This window comes from Pinus tabuliformis, chromosome 9 (genome assembly GCF_031772625.1).
Source record: "Pinus tabuliformis cultivar Carrire ecotype Pingquan chromosome 9, CPIR1, whole genome shotgun sequence".
Lineage (NCBI taxonomy): Eukaryota > Viridiplantae > Streptophyta > Pinopsida > Pinales > Pinaceae > Pinus > Pinus tabuliformis.
Genome location: NC_142307.1, coordinates 1,742,702,469 through 1,742,721,705, shown reverse-complemented (window position 1 = coordinate 1,742,721,705; position 19,237 = coordinate 1,742,702,469). Strand labels below are relative to the sequence as shown.

The 19,237-nt window shown below is 38.4% G+C and overlaps 2 protein-coding genes across 2 annotated transcripts in view; one reads left to right on the top strand and one right to left on the bottom strand.

Moving 5' to 3' along the window:
* LOC149155680 (non-canonical heme oxygenase HOZ, chloroplastic-like) overlaps positions 1-19,237 on the top strand; it is a 244,687-nt gene that overhangs the window by 38,944 nt on the left and 186,506 nt on the right. The gene's annotated exons all lie outside the window — the stretch shown is intronic.
* On the bottom strand, positions 2,283-3,586 carry LOC149155682 (uncharacterized). The gene is made up of 3 exons (XM_089439445.1): positions 3,450-3,586; positions 2,990-3,335; positions 2,283-2,339 (listed from the first exon to the last, which is right to left on the bottom strand). Exons 1-3 carry the CDS (start codon positions 3,575-3,577, stop codon positions 2,283-2,285), a joined length of 531 nt encoding a protein of 176 aa, XP_089295571.1. The 5' UTR covers positions 3,578-3,586.

Below are 19,237 nucleotides of genomic sequence, written 5' to 3'. Positions count from 1 at the left end.
TGATATGCTCAAGTGATTTCTCGAAGCCCCATCGACTTCTTATAATCCTCTGTTGAGACTTCAATGGCCAAGATTAGATCTCAATCGATGGCTAGGATTAACTTGAAGTCGATCCATGTGAGTTTCTAGAACATTCACACCTTAACTTAATTAATTCTGATTAATTAGTCATATTCCATAAGTTTAGACTTAAGAAATATTTAAAAACTGACTAATAATCTAATTAAGTCATTTCTAGGCGGAAATTCCAAAAACAATTTCTGGGTTTTGGAGATCTCATGCATTCTAACCTCTCCACAAAATTTCAAGGCTAGAACACATCTGTTGCTACAAAAACTAACATGGCTAATGGTCAACCCTATTAGCTGCTTCCAACCCTTAGGGGAAAGTGATAGTTCCAAGGTCAACCCCTCAATCGATACGTGTTAGTGTAAATGTATGATAATGTAATATCATAGGGTAATTTTCTTTCCCGTAAGGTTTTATATTTATCCAAGATTTCCAATAAAACATAAATGATTATATGACACATTGTTCATTTAGCAGGCAATATAACAATATGATTCTTCAATAATCCACTAGCAATAAAAATTAGTTAGATCCTTCAGTGACATAATAATCCAAGGATAACTGACCAATAAAAACATTGAATATATCCAATATCCCCTTGATTTGATATACAACCAACCCAATTATGCTATACTGATCCACTGTACTTCTAAGCCTGTTGCAACAGGAGTCCTACTTCTAAACTTACTACAACAGGAGCTCGAATTGACCTGAGGACAACCGTAGACCTTTCTCAACTTCTTACTACCTTAAGTGTTGTACGAGATTCGTTGTTCAACAATGCGCTTAATCTCGATTGTTGGACAAATGGCAGATAGGACTTAGTTGGCTTGAATAAGCTTGTACCTATGGCTATGACTGCGGCCCTTGGTCTGCAACCTTGTTGAAAACCCTCAAATGCCCTGATATCAGTACAAAATCCTAATCTTTGCCTTCGCTGTCTCAAAAGCCTTAAAACGTCCCATACAATTAATGCCTTTGACTGGAGATGCCACCAAATTCTGCTTGACCAGACATATGCTAGATTTTACAATTTTGCTAATGTTAATTTTAGGTTAACATGTTCTTTGCTTAGGACAGTTACTTCAATATTCCATATTAGCCCATTCATTAATCCATTAGCAATCACAAGAATCATTATCATATTGACAATAACTGAAGAAAGAACATATACAACAAATGCAGAAGACAAGCCAAGACAAGAGGACACAATAATATGGCTCAAGCCAGGGAAAAACCCCAAGATGGGGAAAACCCTTGATCAATTCTTCTTATTATCAATATCAAATGTTCAACAGAGGGAGAGTACAATACTTTAAAGTCAAAATGACTTGCCAACGAGGAGATCCAATGTCACTGCCCTAGACAAGTAGATGGCCTAATCAAACGCTGTAATTCTGGCATTCTGTCACAGTGATCAGATGGTACCTTCCTGAAGCGAGGTCTGGTTAGGGCTTCTTGTAAATCACTGCTATCCCATTCAATTGTTCCAAAACCCCTCACCTCAGTTGTGGCTTACCTTGGTCAACATGATGGTGCCCTTCGCTGGTTGGACAAAACCCTTGATAGGTATCTCGAACACTTTATCTATGATGGTGAATCCCTGCGGCCCTTTCTGAAGCAACAAATCTGTAGTGCGGCCTTACTAGGAGGGAGATTCTCCCTCTCATTGTCCAAAAGACAACCCACAAATTCGGCCTACCTTTCTGCTCTTGAAATGAGACCTGCAATGATGAATTTGCCCATACAAAGAGACCAAAATTCTCCTCAAGACCAACCACTGTCCTATCTAAAGCATCTCATCCTAGTTGCAGAAGTAGAATCCAAAAACAAGACAACCCTTCATCCTCCTAAAGCACGACTACCTCAAACATACATTGGAGCCCTTGGATATGTCAAAATGTGGTGGGAGGATATCTTTATATATACAAATTGGTGAGGGTCAAGAGACATGACGTTTGGGCTTTATGAGCCTACATAGAGGTGAGGCTGACCTTGATAATTTACATATGAGTGGGCATATATTCAAAAACTCATTTCTCCTTATCCAAATTTGATGATCTTTAGGTTGATTTTGGTTCTCTCAAAAAGAGGAATTAGATGCCATAAGTATCTTCTTCAAAAGACCTGCCCAAAGTGGAATTTGGCCCTAGTTGCCAATTTTAACACTCCCTTTCAACTAGGGAGAATTCCACCTGGCAATCCATTCATTATCATGCCATCCTCTCATCATGAACCATCTCCGCATCTCGTCTCATCTTTGCAGAACCCTGATATAGATAATGAAGAGGAATTGATTGAGAGTGAGTCACAAAACCTTGCCACTCTCCAGTGACAAAAGGCAGTCCACATAACCAGGGGTCGAACCCCAATCGGACTTGATCCCAAGTGATCAAGTTGTTGAACATCATGCATCCTAGACATAGGGAGTACGACAATACACAATGTGTCCATCGCAATGTTGTGAAAAGCGCGAGCGGGATTAAATCGGCGCCGGGAATGAAGCAGAAAAAATCGGAAAAATCGGGAAAAAAGTGGGAAAAAAGCGTTTGGTACAAAAATATTCATTTTTTTTTTCATTTTTTTTCAATTTTTTTAATATCTAAACCATCTACAACATAAAATAAATACATTGACACATAAATATGATAAAAAAACTAATATATAAGATGTTTAATATCATTTCTAGCACTAAAATCACACATAACATTGAATCATGTCCTGAATAGTAAGTCCTAACTCCTGAGTCCCAGCTCAGCCTCAAAATATCAACAAAAAATATGATAATGTATCTTAGCATGTCATAATGTCATAGACTCATATACAATAAAATGAAAGTCTAATCCTATTGATTTCCTCTGCCCCTCTTGCGAGAAAATGTCACAGCTTTCCCTTTCCCTCTAGATGTAGATGTTGGTGCCTGTGCTGGTGGAAATGGCAGTGGAGTCTGATGTGCTCTAGAAGCTGAAGAACTAGAAGTATGAGCTACAGGAGGTAGACCACGTCCTCTACTGGTGGTAGTGGTAGCCCAGGTAGGCGGTGTCACCTCCTCCTCCTGCTCCTCCTCCCCCTCCACTACATCCTGCACTAACCAATCATCAGCAGAATCCATGAGAGGCCTCTCGGCCTCAACCCTCCATGCAGCAGTGGTGTCAATCCCATCCAATGAGATGGCATCCACATCAGGTGTCCTCTCAAGTTGCCTCACCCACAATCGAAGATTGTAGTAGACGTAGACCATGTCATTAAGTCGTTGGGACTCCAACCTGTACAAAGATCATGAAATAATAATTAATAATTAATATTATAAAAAAATATTGTTTAATGAATTCAAAAATTTATTTGGAAATTTGCAATATTTTAAATGTTTAAGTGTTAACCTGTTGCGCTTCTTGTTGTGTATTTTTTCAAATACACTCCAGTTGCGCTCACATCCTGAGGAGCTGCATGTTTGGCTGAGGATGCGTATGGCAAGCTTTTGCAAAAGGGGTACTCTGCCACCATACATCTTCCACCATGCATCTACAACAAAATTACAAATAAAATTTTAAATAAACATAAGAAAAAAATGGAATTTGAAGAGACAATGAAATTTGAAACAAAGTTACAAACTAAAAATACTTGGCATTTTAATCGTCCTATCAGTGACAGCCATCTCAAAGCCAAATGTGCCACCTGCCATCTTATATGTCTCAATTTGTTTAGAGATCTCTATACGTTGTTCTGGAGATCGCATCATCTTCTGGACACAGGATAAGAATCCATCCATGATCTCAGCATCAAAATCAAACCCACATGCATAAGAAAATGCAGGGTTCAGGAAAAGCCCAGCAGCATGAATGGGACGATGGAGTGTGTTGTTCCATCGTTCATCAATCACTCCCCATAGAAGGAGTTATTTCTGAAACCCATCATCTCCCTTATCATCATAGTAGGCCCGAATGGCTTCTTTGGTCCTGTCCATGGCTTCATACAAATAGCCCATTGCGGGCTTCTCACCATCAACCAACCGAAGAACCTTTACCAAAGGTTCAGTAACGGCGCACACCTCCTGCACTCTCGCCCAGAAGTCTTCCTGGTATGAGACTAGTTTGCATACGACCTCTCCTTCTGGTTTGCGGCTCATTGACATAGCACGCCACTCCTCTGAAAGAAACATTCTCTTCACATCCCACATAGAATTCAAGAGGGATTGAAGAGATATGAAACTCGTGGCAAACCGTGTAATGGCGGGGCGCACCATCTCTTTGTTGTTGGTGAATCTTCTCATCAAGCTAAGCACAGATGTATGATTATATATAAATTTTGTGATGCTTTTTGATGAGTCAACAATATCTTTGACAAAGGGAATTTTCCCTATGTCCTCTAACATCAAATCAATACAATGGGCAGCACAAGGTGTCCAAAATAAAGTAGGATGCCTGTCCATAAGCATTCTACCAGCAACAACATAATTTGCAGCATTGTCCGTTATGACTTGGACAACATGTTCACCCACCTCCAAAATAAACACATCCAGCAAATCACATAAAGTTCTTGCATCTTTGATTTGATGAGATGCATCAACAGATTTGATAAACATAGTCCCCTTGGGACAACTAACCAAGAAGTTTATAAGGGTTCTCCCCTTTTGGTCAGTCCAACCATCTGACATAACAGTGCATCCTGTTTGTGCCCATGATGCCCTAAAATCCTCCAATCTTTGGGTACAGTCACGCTTTTCATCTTGAAGAATCTGGCCTCTGAAATCATGATAAGAAGGGATTTTGTACCCGGGCCAACACTGGCAATAGCATCAACAGTAGGTTGAAAAAATGGATTATTCCTTACAATGCTGAAAGGAATATCACTCAAGACTCAAGAGGAGAAATTTTGCCATCAACCTGTCAGCTTGTTCTTTTTCAGTTCTTTTTAGCATTGAACCGATAGATGGTTGTGAACCAGGTGTGGTTCGAGGAACAAAAAATGATGATGCAACTACCGGATTGACTGATGCTGCAGTAGAACCAGTGCCACTTGGCCCACTTCCTTCAGCTGACCTTTTTAGTTGCCTTTTGAGTTCTTCTTTGGCCTCTCTAGTGTGCTCTAATTCTCCCAATGCTCTCATGGCTCTTTGGATAAGTTCAGGATTTGTATTTATACAGGGCCCCACATCATGTCCAGGGATTTTTGCAAGGTGAAACTTCAACCTGTACACCCCCCCGCGTATCTCCTTTCCACACAACTTGCAATTCAAGTTTTGTCTATCATTCGGAGCTTTAGGTTCACCATATTCCCAGAAAGGATCCAATTTCCTTGGCATGTTTGTTTTTGAATTTGCAAACCTATGGGAAAATAAGGATTAGGAAATAGGAATTTAGGATTACAATTTAACATTTACAAAATTACAAGTTACAAATTTCTAGAATCCAAAGTTCCAAACCCAAGTTACCCAACCAAATGGCAAATGCCAAAAACAATGAAAAAACATAAACAATGTTTTAAAAAAATGAAAAAAAAAATGAAAAATTGGTTCCCATAGTCATACCAATTTACCCATCCCAAATCAATGAAAAAATACAAAAAATTCTTTGAAAACAATGAAAACAAAAGGAAAATGGTGCCCATATGAAGTTTCCCAACCAAAAACAATGAAAAACAATGTTTTTAAACAAGGAAAACAAAAAAAAATTAATCCACATACCGTTTTTATGGAGAAATTGGTGGCCTCCTCTTGAATTTGTCCTACAAGCACTTAGATTTGCTCACAAACCCTCCAGCTGCTCTCTCCAAGACATTCTCCTCCTCCTACGCGCACCCACAGTCTAAATGAACAAAAAAAAAATCAAAAATCGGATTATAAAACCCGCTGCCCCAACACCCCACGTTTTTTTCGGAAAAAATCGGCAAAAAAAATTTAGCCTTTTTTTTTTCCCATAAAACGCGCGATTAAATCGTCTTAGGGAAAAAAGCGCGATTTAATCGCGCTTTTCACAACACTGGTCCATCGGTAGTGTTATGGTCCCTATCCATTTTTCCCAACTCATTAGCTAGATGAGAGGTACTTCCCATGTGTCCCGGACTACATGGGTAGGATGATACTAGAGCAATAGTAGGGAAAGAATAAATCACATCCTCCTCCCAACCACATGTAGGGAAAGGATGAACCGCATCCTACAATCACATATCACAACCATCGTAGGTAAAGTATAAACCACATCCTACACGCATGCAAATCACCGAGAGTAGGGAAAGGATGAACCATGTCCTACATGCATGCCAACCAACAATTATAGGAAGTGTTACCCACCATTTTGTGGGTAATATCCCTAGGAGAAATTTTTTCTCCAAGATGGTCCTCAATCGGCAGCCAACAACCTCTTGCAGCCATCAGCTACCTCATTGTGCCATTTCTTTGCCACCTGAGCCAACCATGTGGCTCCTCGCCCATCTGCCATGATCGTATGTTTGAAGGTGGGCCTCCCGAATCTAAAAGTATGCCTTTTCATTTTGAAATTGAGTATTGTAGTTTTCTTATCATGGACACTTATGGGCACGGATTAATGGGGAGATTCGGCGAAAAGGATGGGCTAGGTCTGTGCTTTTGTCTCCAAGACCCCTTTTAGGAATTAACCTTGGATTGTAGTTCCGTGGATCTCTTTTACTGACCATTTGGTTTCAGGGATGGTATTTCATGGGAAACCCTGATTTTGGTTGCGTGGTCCCACTCCCTTATCCGTTTATATTACCCGCTTTCCACTCATTATTACCCCATCCATTATTTTTCCCGCAAAGGTCCACATTCCTGCATTGGGTCCACATAGGGTTAGCTTGCCCCTTCCCCTTGCCCACACCTTGGGCCATGGCTTGGAATGAAGCTTGGAGGTTGATGCAGCTGAAAAGAAAGTTAAAAACATATATGGCCACATTCAACAGGAAAAGTACCACAAAATGCAAAAGATGGCCGAGACAAAAACATTTTAGCATGTGGGTGAAAGCCAATACATGAGCTCTGTTGACGCACAGAATGTCTAGGCACCACGACAACGGTTCAGATCGGGGGTTGTCACCCTGATCCCCAATCTCTCCGTTTAAGCTGTCTCCCTACAGCAGGCTAAGGGGGGTAGACCTTATGGAAAAGTGGAATGAAGAAGAACTAGTTGGGAACCAACCAGTTTGGGAGACACAGTGAAGCGATCAGGTACTTGATTAAGATTTAACAAGACTTATAGGATTTGATTAGATTTTAAGCAATTGATGCCAGTACCTTATGGAGTCAACGATCTTGCTAGGGAAATTAAGACCGAGTAATCGATTAGCAACTGTTGCTTAGATGAATGACTATTTTATATGCAATTCAGATCCTAAAACTAATGTGAGATGCAAAAATCTTAGTTAATTTTAGTTAAATGCCTATTTAAATGTGAACCCTTCAATCCTTTCTGTGTTGAGCTTGATTTCGTAGTAATTGGCAGAGAGAAGATTAGGGGAAGCACACTAACGTGTGATTAACGATACCTCTCCTGAAATTATAACATACCCGGTGCCTCCGGCGCTGCAGAGAACTGTGGCTCTGACGACTACAAGGTCACCGTTTTAAGTACTATTAAAACAAACTTCTCAAGAAAAGACGGATGAAGATCTATCTGTCTATCGACCAAGCTTATGCTTGGAAGTAAATTTTATCTATGCAAAGTTAACTTATATGCAAATGCACCGGAAGATGAGATGAAGTTAGACTCGAGAATGGGAAAACACTTATGCCACAAAAGCCCTCAATTACCCAAATGAAATGCTCGCCTTTTTTTAGATGAAGACTTAGAAAATAAACTCTTGAAGATACTATAGTTAAAACACCAACTTATTTCAAATCTTCTTGATACAATTTAGCTCAAAGAGAACAAAAACAACTTTGCAATTCGATATCAATGTCAACAGATGCTAAAAAAAAATACTCAGTTTATGAAACAAAGGATATGCATTTTATCACAATTCCATGACAGAGTACTTAATTTTCAGAAATTAATTTTTAGGACAGCAGTAAGAAAAACTTTATGACAGTAGCAATATGACAATGAAAACAGTAAGCTATCAATGATATCTTTATGCCAAAAATTTACCGAAATTTTTCCAAACTTGCCCACATGAATTATAAAAAATTTTCAGCCTGTTGTGATGTGATTTTCGAAATTATATCAAATTTGATATACTTATTACAATTTACAACCAACAATTAAAACACGAAATAAACTTAATGATGAATGCCCAACTCAAGAAATTAATTCCTTAATGTATTAGACAACTTAGGAACTGATTTTAGGCTAACCCACATGAAATTTTTCCACTGTTATATTTTATAATTAAGAAACATAATTATTTAGAGATAACAGTGACCCAAAATGTAGATCTAGGGCAAATTCTTGATACACATCAAACATAAATGACTTATTAATGTATTTAACAATTTTTTAGTTAATTTCAAACCACTTAGATGTGTTTTTCACCACTATTAGAAAGGTATATAACCGCTGTAGCAAACAGTGAGGAAAAAGATAGTTTAGAGATCAAACCCTTAGGCCCTAGGCCTTGAAGATCACTTGCCCAAGTTGCCAAAAAAATTTCAATCCCTGAAACACAAATTTTTACCAAATTTTCTGCAAAAACCCACCAATGATTAGCTTCAGAAAATTAAATATTCAAATCAGAAATAGAGCAAGGGAAATCTAGGGCCAATGAGAGCTAGCACAGGGCTAGGAGAAAACAGATCTGGGCTTAGGAGCCCCAAAACTTGAAAACCTTGTTCTGAAAAATATTATTTTGCTTAAGATCTTTAGATTTATTGCAAAATCTTTAATGACTGGCCTTGTAAAAAGATTTGGGATAAGATATTGCCCTCTAGGGCTTAGATCTGTCTCAAAACCTCCATATCTGCTTGAAAAAATCTCAGATCTGAAGATTTACTTGGCTGATTTCTCAAATTTATTCCTGCAAACAATTTTTGAGCCCAAATCTTGCCCTCCAGGGTTTAGATCGAGCTCAGATTTGAAGATTTTCTTGGTTGATTTGTTAGATCTATTTTTGCACACAATCTGAGCCCAGATCTTGCCCTCCAGGGTCTAGATCTAGCTCAGATCTGAAGATTTTCTTGGCCGATTTTTTAGATCTATTTTTGCACAAGTGAAAAGAAAAAAACCCAATACCCAATATGTATAAAAATAGAGAAAATCCCAAAAAACCCAAGTGTTAAAATTCAAAATTGTGTTACAATATTTCAGACCTACACAAGTAAATAACAGATCTATACAAATAATTTATAGATCTATACAAATAATTTACAGATCTATCAGATCTGAGGAGTATGAGTCTAACTCCGCTCCCATATCTGATAATCTAAGGCTCTTAATAGCCAGATCTATCAAAATTTTCACAAAATATTTAAAATATTTTGAAATTTTAGAGAGGTACCAACCCAAAAACACCCTGCAGAAAAAATATTATCATTAGATAAATTCTGAGGCTTATATGAAGTAGGCTCTTCAGAAAATATGTGTTGAGAGTTGGTTGGTTCAACTGAGAACTATCCCCAAACGCTCAATGAGAACCTGAGAGATCTTCTGCAAACACTAGATCAACTATCAAATCAAGTAGAGAAATAGAACAACAATAAAATTATGAAGAAATAGAGATACCTGCTACTTCAATCAAAATTAAAATGTTACCCTAGATCCAACAAATTGAATAAGATACCTGTATTCAGATTATTCTAAGAGAGCTATTGATTGATAGTTTTAACATAATATTAAGCAGAAATTAAAACAATGTTACCATAAATTCATGAATAGGAACACTATAGCACGTTGAAACCCCAAAGACTTCTGCATTAATTCAAAAAAAGTATACAAGAGAGCTTGAGAACTTAGTACACGATTCAAAGATCAGATGAATTGACTGACAAATGGTCTTCTATTTAAAGATAAATCCTCCAACGACTAGTTCGAGTGATCTTCTTCAAAGCAATCTCGACCGTTGATGAGGATCAAAATTTCTTTTAATCTCATCCGTCGAAATTTTAAATTATTGAGGAAATTCGAATTTTTCAATTAAATGCATTTTAATTAATTCAAAAATTAAATTTTTGAATTAATTATTTTTGAATTAATTTCCTCAAAATTTTGACTTTGACTTAACCCCAGGGACCAAAGGCTTAAAATTTAGCAAAATAATCAATTTACCTTAGTCCTTGGACCTCTTAAAATTTAATTTTTAAGGACCGACGAATTTTTTCTTCGGAGAATTTAAATTTATCTAGGACTTAGAATTAATTAAATTTCTGGTTTAGGATTTTAATTAATTTTGGCCAAAAAATTTAATTAATTAACCTATGAGGGGATAAATTATTTTTCCAACCCTCAAGACACTTTACATCATGATTTTTACATTTTTTCCATTTCAAGGGGGAAAACCCATCTGAAATAGACCCTCACAGACTACCCATTTCTGTGACACAAATATAATTCCGCAGATTAAGCAATTTGTAATAAAATAACCTAACCAAATAGTTAGGATTATTCCCAAATCACTTTTACATAGACTCAATCTATAAAACTAGGACTTGCCTAAGATCCCGGTGACAAAATTCATTCCAGCTTTGGGGTAAGGCTGAAGGAAAACTCTGCCGACCATCCAAGAATAGATTGGTGAGACAAAAAACCTCTCGGAATGTAGATCGTCACCAGAAAAATAGATTTACCTAGGAAATTACATACATGACACAGATCTGCTGAGATTATTTACATCATATACATGCAGAATGGGTTTACATTATAACATGACAATCAGGTTGGTGATGAAAGCTAGACGACACGGACACATCGATCGGGCGCTATCCCTCTTGTGAAAAAATGGGGTGTACTGCTATGGGTCGTTGACAGGTAGTGGTCAACAAGCTCTACTCCATTATCTTGGCCATCGCCCTGGTTCCTAGAGGTTCTATGAGCCTTCTTCATCATATAGGAACCCATGATTGTCCCAACCCCTGGTGGGCGATGAACCGCCCCACCTTAAAAGGGGGATTCCACTGCTACATCTTACACATCATGCTCTAACCCCTTTGAGCCCCTAGTAGTTAATCAAAGAAAATCATAAAAAAGGAAAAGGCATAAAAGAAGGGTGGAAAAATCAAGGTCGGGGCACCTCATGTACCACGATTGCTCCCTCCTATACATTATAAACCCAAGTGTGGGCTTCCCTCTTATTAGCTACCCTTGCACCTTGACATGTGATCGAGTTCTACCCCTTTTTATCCCCACTTCATTCACCATATCTGTCACATGCCACCACCTTTTGAAGGATGTACCTTGAATGTTGCCCCCTTTATAAGTAGAAACCACCTAATAGGGTGCTTGGTTAACCCCATTTGGAGTTTATGAGACATTGGCACATCCCGAAGCCCATTATGGAAGGGCAGGCCATTATGAAGTCTCCACCTGTGGTCCATGATTAGGTAAGCTTATTTACTCGATTTCTCTAATGACTTGTTGTACTGGAAGGGTAGAGGACGCATTGGATCTTATGCAGGATTGCAGGTAGTTTCCATTTGGGGTTTGGTTTCCCTATGCGGGGACCTAACCGTCCAGAGGGCTATATTGGCACATGTAGGGTGAGCGTTGAGAGCCATGGGCCCCCACAGCAGCAGGTTGCACTCCATGGATCCCCACAACCATTCAGAGATTGTTTGTGGTTCACGACGAGGAGGATGCACTTGATCCATCATGCCTAGCCAGCTCCTGATCTACACCATACACTTGGCAGATGATCCAGGACTTCCACGATGATGTGGCATCACCTACACCATCATCCTGGCCCTTGAGGGCAACCTACAGGCATCTTCAATTTGTTTGGAGACCCATGAGGACACTTGTGTGCCCCCAGATGACATTTGGAGCACCATAGGTTATTAGTAATTACAAGGGGCCACCCCCTTGCCCACTGCTTTTGAAGGTCCTTCTATTCATTATGGCACCCATGGACTTCATTAGGCCTCCTAGAGGGCCCTATGACATGCATAGATTATTACTCGACCTCTTGAGAGACTTATCTTTCATTTATGAGCTAGTTTGGTGGGCTTGTTACCAAAAGTTGTATTATTAGCACATTATTTTATTTTGGGGCTTATGTAGGCTAAGGAGGCTAATTCGAACTCCTAAGATGTGTATAAATACAAGTGAAGTGAGATCATTTCTCATCATCACTTTGGATTGGATCTCTCTCTTCTTTAGAGAATTTCTTACTTTTTCCTAGAGGATGAATTGGAGCTTTTATGGATGAATTTTGATATATGGTTGTTGGTCTATCTTCTCTTGGAGCTTCTCTATTGTCATTTGTGAATGGTTGGATATACTCTACTGCATGTAAGTACGGAATTTTGATGTTTTTCTTGTTACTTTTTGTCATATATTCTGGACTACGATTTTTTTTGTTTTAGGGCTAATTGCTGCATGTAGTTATTGCTTAATATTGTGGAATTGTCTCTATTATAGCGTTCTCTCCATGTATGGGCCATATAGTGTGAGCGAAATCTCCTAGGGATAAAATTTGACCTTGATAAACCATTCCTCTTGTGCATTTGAAGTATAAAAGTTGCAAGATTGCTTTCACTTGACCTAGCGGGGTTTGTGAAGTAATTTTGAGGCCTCCTTGATTGGGAATCAAGAAATCTTACACATAATCAACATAGACTCTATTCTCCCAAGGATTGAGGCATTGATCTACCAAGGGTGGTCACCAAAACTCTTATTCTTTCACCTTCTCCCAAGTCTAGCCACATTGGGGTGTTTAGGGCATCAATTTCCCGACAAGTTAGCCACTAAAAAATTTCAATCTCCTAGGGTCTTCTGTGCTGGCCTTTCTTCTAGCCCTCCTCCAAATTTGAAGACATTTCGACGGTGGGGTTGAGAGAATAGCCAAGCCCTAGCTCCGGGACCAAAACTTGCCTTGCGATCCCCAAGGCTAGCACTTCCCAGATCAAAACCAACATTTTTGAGCAATTATATTTTCTTTGATCCTCTCTCCACCTTGTCTAGGGTAAGAATATCATCGGTTGCTATATTACTTCCTCGCACCCTAGACCGGGTCCACTTGGCCCTGTGTGGTCCCTCTCTTTTAAAAGACTATTCTTCAAGAGCCATCCGGGATACCAATTCTAACAAGGATTTTCAGGATTGGGGAACTCCTTCACAAATCTTATCCCATAAAGCTATCCCTTGAATCCTCTCTTACTTTCCCTAGATTACCTAGTACCTTGCTTACAAAGCAAGTAATCTTTATCCTTCAAATTCCGGGAAAGGGATATTCGGGTCACTCATATCCATTGACTTATCCTTCATTAGTGACCCCACACATACTAGGTCTCCTCCCATCGGTGAAAGTCTGTAAATAGAAGGGAGCCTTAGCTGAGGTGACAGTAGGCTAAAGTTTCATTTGTTGCCCTTGGCCTAGCATTTTCCCTTTTGGTCCCCTGCTAGTTTGAGTGGTAATAGGAAGGATCCTACACGTGGGGAAAGGATGAACCACATACCACCGACATGTCAAGCATCAATTGTAGGGAACGAACATCCTACATGTGGGGAAAGGATGAACCACTTCCCATTGATATGTCCACATGTGACAACAAGCAGATGCCTATATGCATCTCTTGCTAGGGTATCTGTAGGAGAAGGTGAACCACTCATCCTGCTCATATGCCATAGGAGAAGGTGAACCACTCATCCTATACATATCTCATCAATCATAGGGGAAGGTGAACCACTCACCCTACACACATTAACACCACCATAGGGGAAGGTGAACCACTCACCCTATGCATCGTATATCATCATGAGGTATCACAGGGGAAGGTGAACCACTCATACTATACCTAGCATACCTATAGGGGAAGATGAACCACTCCCCCTATGGTCGCTCATAGCATCAAGAAGTAACTCAGGCTCCCAAGACCTCCAAGAGCTCAATGTTCAATCGGGACCTTCTTAATAGGGTCTATACATGACTTCCAACCTCTTTTTGAAGGAAGATAGTCTTAACCTTATCAAGTGGTTATGAATACAAAAATCTATTCATCCACCCAACAATGATGGAGCTTGGTAGTTCTCCAATGTACCATATCAAAATAAAGTGGTACCTGTTGCCAATATGCTTGAGTTGGTCATGAATTTTCTGAAAAGCGAATCCTAATTGCAATATACAATGAAGGGTTCCAGAACTTGCTTAAATGGCTCACTGAAGAGCTTTCTCAAATGGCTTCATAATAAGTCAGGCTAGCTACTTTCAACCTCAATGAAGCTCCCGGATTTTAATCTTTGATTCGTCCATGGACAACAATTTTCGGCAATTTACTTAAGAATATCTCAATAAGCAACTATCCTTTAAGGGGCTTATACATAGATCCATCCAAAGTCTTTATAGCAAGGCATCTAATAGGTGCTTACCAGGGATTCCACAAGATATATATCAGCAACTTCTTCATCAGATCTTTAAGTGTATCAAGGCTAGGTTTTATACTGATAAAGAAGAGGATTATCAAATGCGGTCTCTAGTCCATCATCAGAGTCATTATATACCACTGTTGTGACTTGCCTTTATCTTAGGCAAGAGAAGTCATCAGGGATTTTATAGCTCCCTCTAAAACCTTGCTTCAGGTGATCATTTTGAATCATAAGCTATAAAGATGAGACTTTCCACGTGGCAACAATAACAACAAACTTTTAGGAAGCTTCAGGTCAATAAGGAATCATCATGGACCTTCTTTAGGGAGAATAATTTTTCTCATAAAAAAAAACAGCGACCCTATCCTTCCTTGCTATGAGTACTGTTACCAACACATCGAATTACTCGATCCTTGCTTTCATGTTCAGGCATAAGATCATTTTTCCAAGATGCCAAGAACAGAGCCTTCTTGTAAGACATGCACTTTCTTCAAGGCACCTTTGTTTTCTTGCTCATCAGGGTTGTTAAAAGGAACTGCTTCAAAGTGCCCTGCACGTCTTCTCCCAGCTAGCAGACTTCCAAGGATACTCAAGGGTGCCAATATGAGCTTTTATTACTTCAGCTACTAGATGCAGATATAAATGACTGCTACTAATCTTTAATAAGATTTCATCAGCTGTTAGACAAATTCACAATGCCCCTTTTTAAGAGAACTCCTTTAACAATCTTTGACCTTTGATTAGTGCTTCAGATGCTCAGAGTAGTGCTGTGAGCTTCACTAGGAAAACACAAAAATAATTTCAGGCTTCATCTACAAAAGAGAGCAAACTTCTCCAAAGAAATTGGCTAGACCAAGGTGCCAACTCCCTCTAAGTCGGATGATCCTTCTGGTTGATTTAATTCAAAATAAGATATAAAACCCTTTATATCATAGATCTGCACTCTTGAAGATAATGTATCATGGTAGTCAACAAAAGGACCTGTTGAGAAATTAATGCAAGTAGATTAGGGTTTGATTCCTCTTTCTTGATAATTACTTGTGAGTTATGTTGGCTTCTTTTACTTCTTTATTATCTTATCTTTCATCAAGAAATTACCATATTATGTGTGTATGAAGATCACAAAAACACAAGACACAAGATGTAGGCACTATGCCAGGGCAAAACCCCCCTCGAGGGGAAAACCTAGTCAAAAATTCTCTTCCTTCAATAGTTTTCTTTGAGACTCTTCAACCTAGACATAGACCAAACCTTCCCTCCACACCAAGTCAACCCTTCCAGATCTTCGACCCCTTTGCAACAACACTTCCACCCCAACAACTTCGACTATGCACCGACTTACGACATCAGGCAACAATAACACTTGAAAGACTTCGATCTCCCAAACTAGGGCACAAAATATAGAGAGAGTAACACCAAAAGTTCGATTTTCCTTTTCTCTTTGACCTTGAGCAACTCGCACTTCTTCCAGCGTCACCAGAGATACCGAACTTGCTTGAGATGAGATGCTCCAAATGAATTCGATCTCCTTCTATTTGTAAGCTCCAGGTGAGGTCGAATTGGTGTCCCTTAGGCCAACTTGGTGTGGAGGTTACATAAATCATATTTTACTCAATAATAAACCTATTTACATGATTCCAAAGCCCAAGAAGGGTCTCTTTAACTGTACAATGACTCTATTGACTCAATATTAATCCTAGGATTTCACAATGGGGACTTTCACTAATATAATGATGGCCCAAGCATGATACCCATGCTTTAATAAATCATTGATACAATAATAAAAATTTCTTCTTTATTCTTTTGACAAGTACATTACATAATGACTCAAATATATTTATGAAGACTGAACCTAGTTACATTCTTCAACACTCCCTCTTAACTAGGGAGGTATTCATAATATACAAATATAATGGAAGATCTCAAACTATATGAACAATGAAAAGTTTAGGCACTGCAATGCCATGGACTAGATTCGTGACCAGGGCAATCTATCTATTGGTGTCTCAACATTTTAGGCACTGCAATGCCATGGACTAGATTCGTAACTAGGGCAATTTATCCAAGTGGGAGTAAGGTGGACTCAAGCTTTCAGCCTCTCTAGGTACCATTAGGCTTACTTGCTAACCACCAACCTAGGGACCTAGGTGTGTATCGAAGGCCAGAGCTCTACGACCAACGCCACCCTCCCTACTTTGGGACCTAGACATCAACACAGAGTGTCGGCCAGATGTCCTCCCAGGCAATGCTTCACTTGCAAAGCCTCAACAAATCTCTCTTGATCAAACTGAGCGGTAACCAACATGCTATCAAAACTTCGAGAGATTTACTTGTAAAAACACAACCCTAATTGTAATACACTTTCAAATGTACTTAATTAAATACAAACCTCCAGGGTCTTCTAGACAACTTGATGTTGCTTCTTAACTTTCCATAATAGGACTTAGAGCTTTTCCAATGAATCTTTGACAAAAGATTCCTCAACCATGCAACTTCCTTTCCTACTTCCCATGTAACAACATATTTCACAAATCGATCACATTCTCAAATTTTCTTCTCTCACTCATGGTCTTCATTAAAACTTACGGCTGTTAGTCTTGGTCTAGTGCATGACACATGAAGTAGAGAACTATATCCGTCACTCCCTATTAATCAGAGAGGATCTAATCAATCCTGTACAAGGAATATTCTCAACCATCCTCTTATCCTAGGGAGATTTCTTTCATTCAAGCTCCCTCTTAACCTAGGTAGATTTCATCCAGGCTCCCTCTTAATTTAGGGAGTTCTACTTCTTTATGACATCGGAGAATCTTTCATGGCAGCCATCCTTCTTATCAAAGTTATTCACATCATGCTTATCACATCAAATTTTCTTTATGATCATCTTCACTATCTTGAAGATCACGTACTTGCACAACTTAGATAGTAAGTACAACCAAATCTATAAAACCATGAGGTTAACCATATCGAAATCACAGAAGCATTCAACTTTATATATCAGATACCAAAACATACAAACAAGAGACATATTTTTCAACATCTTGCTAGGGACTTTATCATAAACCCTAGACTACTTCATCATAACAACTTTCATTACATCTAGGGTTTCAATGTTTTTTCCAAAGGTATAACATACCCTACTACAACATATAGCAAACCCTAGAAAAAATTCAAGCAAACATAGATCTACAAAGTATTTAACGATTTTTAGAATTCATATGTTAGATTTCCCACCAAGGTTTCATACAAACCTTAGATTTCATGAGATTTGACAATCAAAACCAATCACATATCAATCAATAACATGACTAGCTTCCACTAGGGTTTGTTGCAAACCCTAGATTTTCTCAAACAAATAAATACCAATCATAACTAAGACTCAGATTGCAACAATATTACACAAATCTCAAATTATCACATTGCCTTCATATACCAGATATTTAACTTCTACTAAGGTTTAACTTCAAAACCCTAAAATGCACAAATATTATCATCCTAGAGAAACAAATTTTGACTAGGGCTTAGTTCCAAACCCTAGGATTCATGACCACCGACAGACAGGTCAACTCATACATCTAGGACTTCATCGTCAAGCATAGGCATTTCATATCATGTGTTAGTCAAACCCAACTTCACAAATATCAATAAGAGTTACACCTATAACAAACTTGATTAGACTAGGGTTTGATTGGACAAACACACGCATCCCAAGGAAATCATTTCTAAGAAATTATAAGGGTCTTTCTTACACATTACCAAACCCTAATGAGTAGGGTTTCAATATAAGGACATAGCAAACCCTAAATTACCAATACTTCAAAGGTTCGGGATTTTAGACATTATCATTCAACCCTAACAAGTTAGGGTCTCCATAATCATACCAAAACCCCAAACAAGACATCATCAAAGCATCGCCAGTGATTTTAGACTTCTTCAAATCATCAAACATCTTCTTTCAATAACCCTAAGCAAATTAGGGTTTCACACATTATCATTAGCATACCCTTAAGTTAGGGGTTTCCAGAGAACCTTTCTAGGGTTCTATGAGAACAATTAAGGATGTGAGGAGGGTAGATTTATCTAATGATGAATCACCCAATCAAGAATCTTTAAGATTCAAGGAAGCTAGACAAAAAGATGTTAGTAATACAAATTTCAAAATAAGATGAATGCACTTTTTATATTAAGAGAATTTTATAAGGTGTATAGTTTAAGACATACCTGGAGATGTTCCTTGACAAACCTTGTAAGGATTCCTTGAAGCGTTCTCTTTGTATTAAGCCATGATCTTTATACCTGTAATACATACATTCAAGCAAAACATGTGATACCAAGAACATGATTCAATTTCTCATGTTAGATCTTCTACATAACCATGGAGGATGGAATCCTATAATATTGAAACTCAAGTTATTCCATTAATTAATACTAGGACTTTTACTTGACATCCTAGATTACTTGTGAACCCTTGAAGATAAGGATGAAGGTTCTAATATGAGACTTTCGTATGTTATTGTTGGAAATTGTAACTAGGTTCAGTCTTCATTTAATGTATTTGAGTCATCTTGTAATGTACTTGTCAAATAATAGAAAAGAATTATTATTATTATTATTATTGTGACTTATTAAATCATGGGTTTCATGCTTGGGTTACCATGTTTTAGGTTAAAGTCCCCATTGAGGACTTCTAGGATTTATTCTGAGTC

Coding starts and splice junctions, on each gene's coding strand:
- LOC149155682 (XM_089439445.1), bottom strand. CDS start 3,577: ATGTATGGTGGCAGAGTACCCCTTTTGCAAAAGCTTGCCATACGCATC. Junction 3,336..3,449: donor CACAACAAGAAGCGCAACAG/GTTAACACTTAA, acceptor ATCTTTGTACAG/GTTGGAGTCCCAACGACTTA. Junction 2,340..2,989: donor TGCCATTTCCACCAGCACAG/GCACCAACATCT, acceptor TATCTATATCAG/GGTTCTGCAAAGATGAGACG.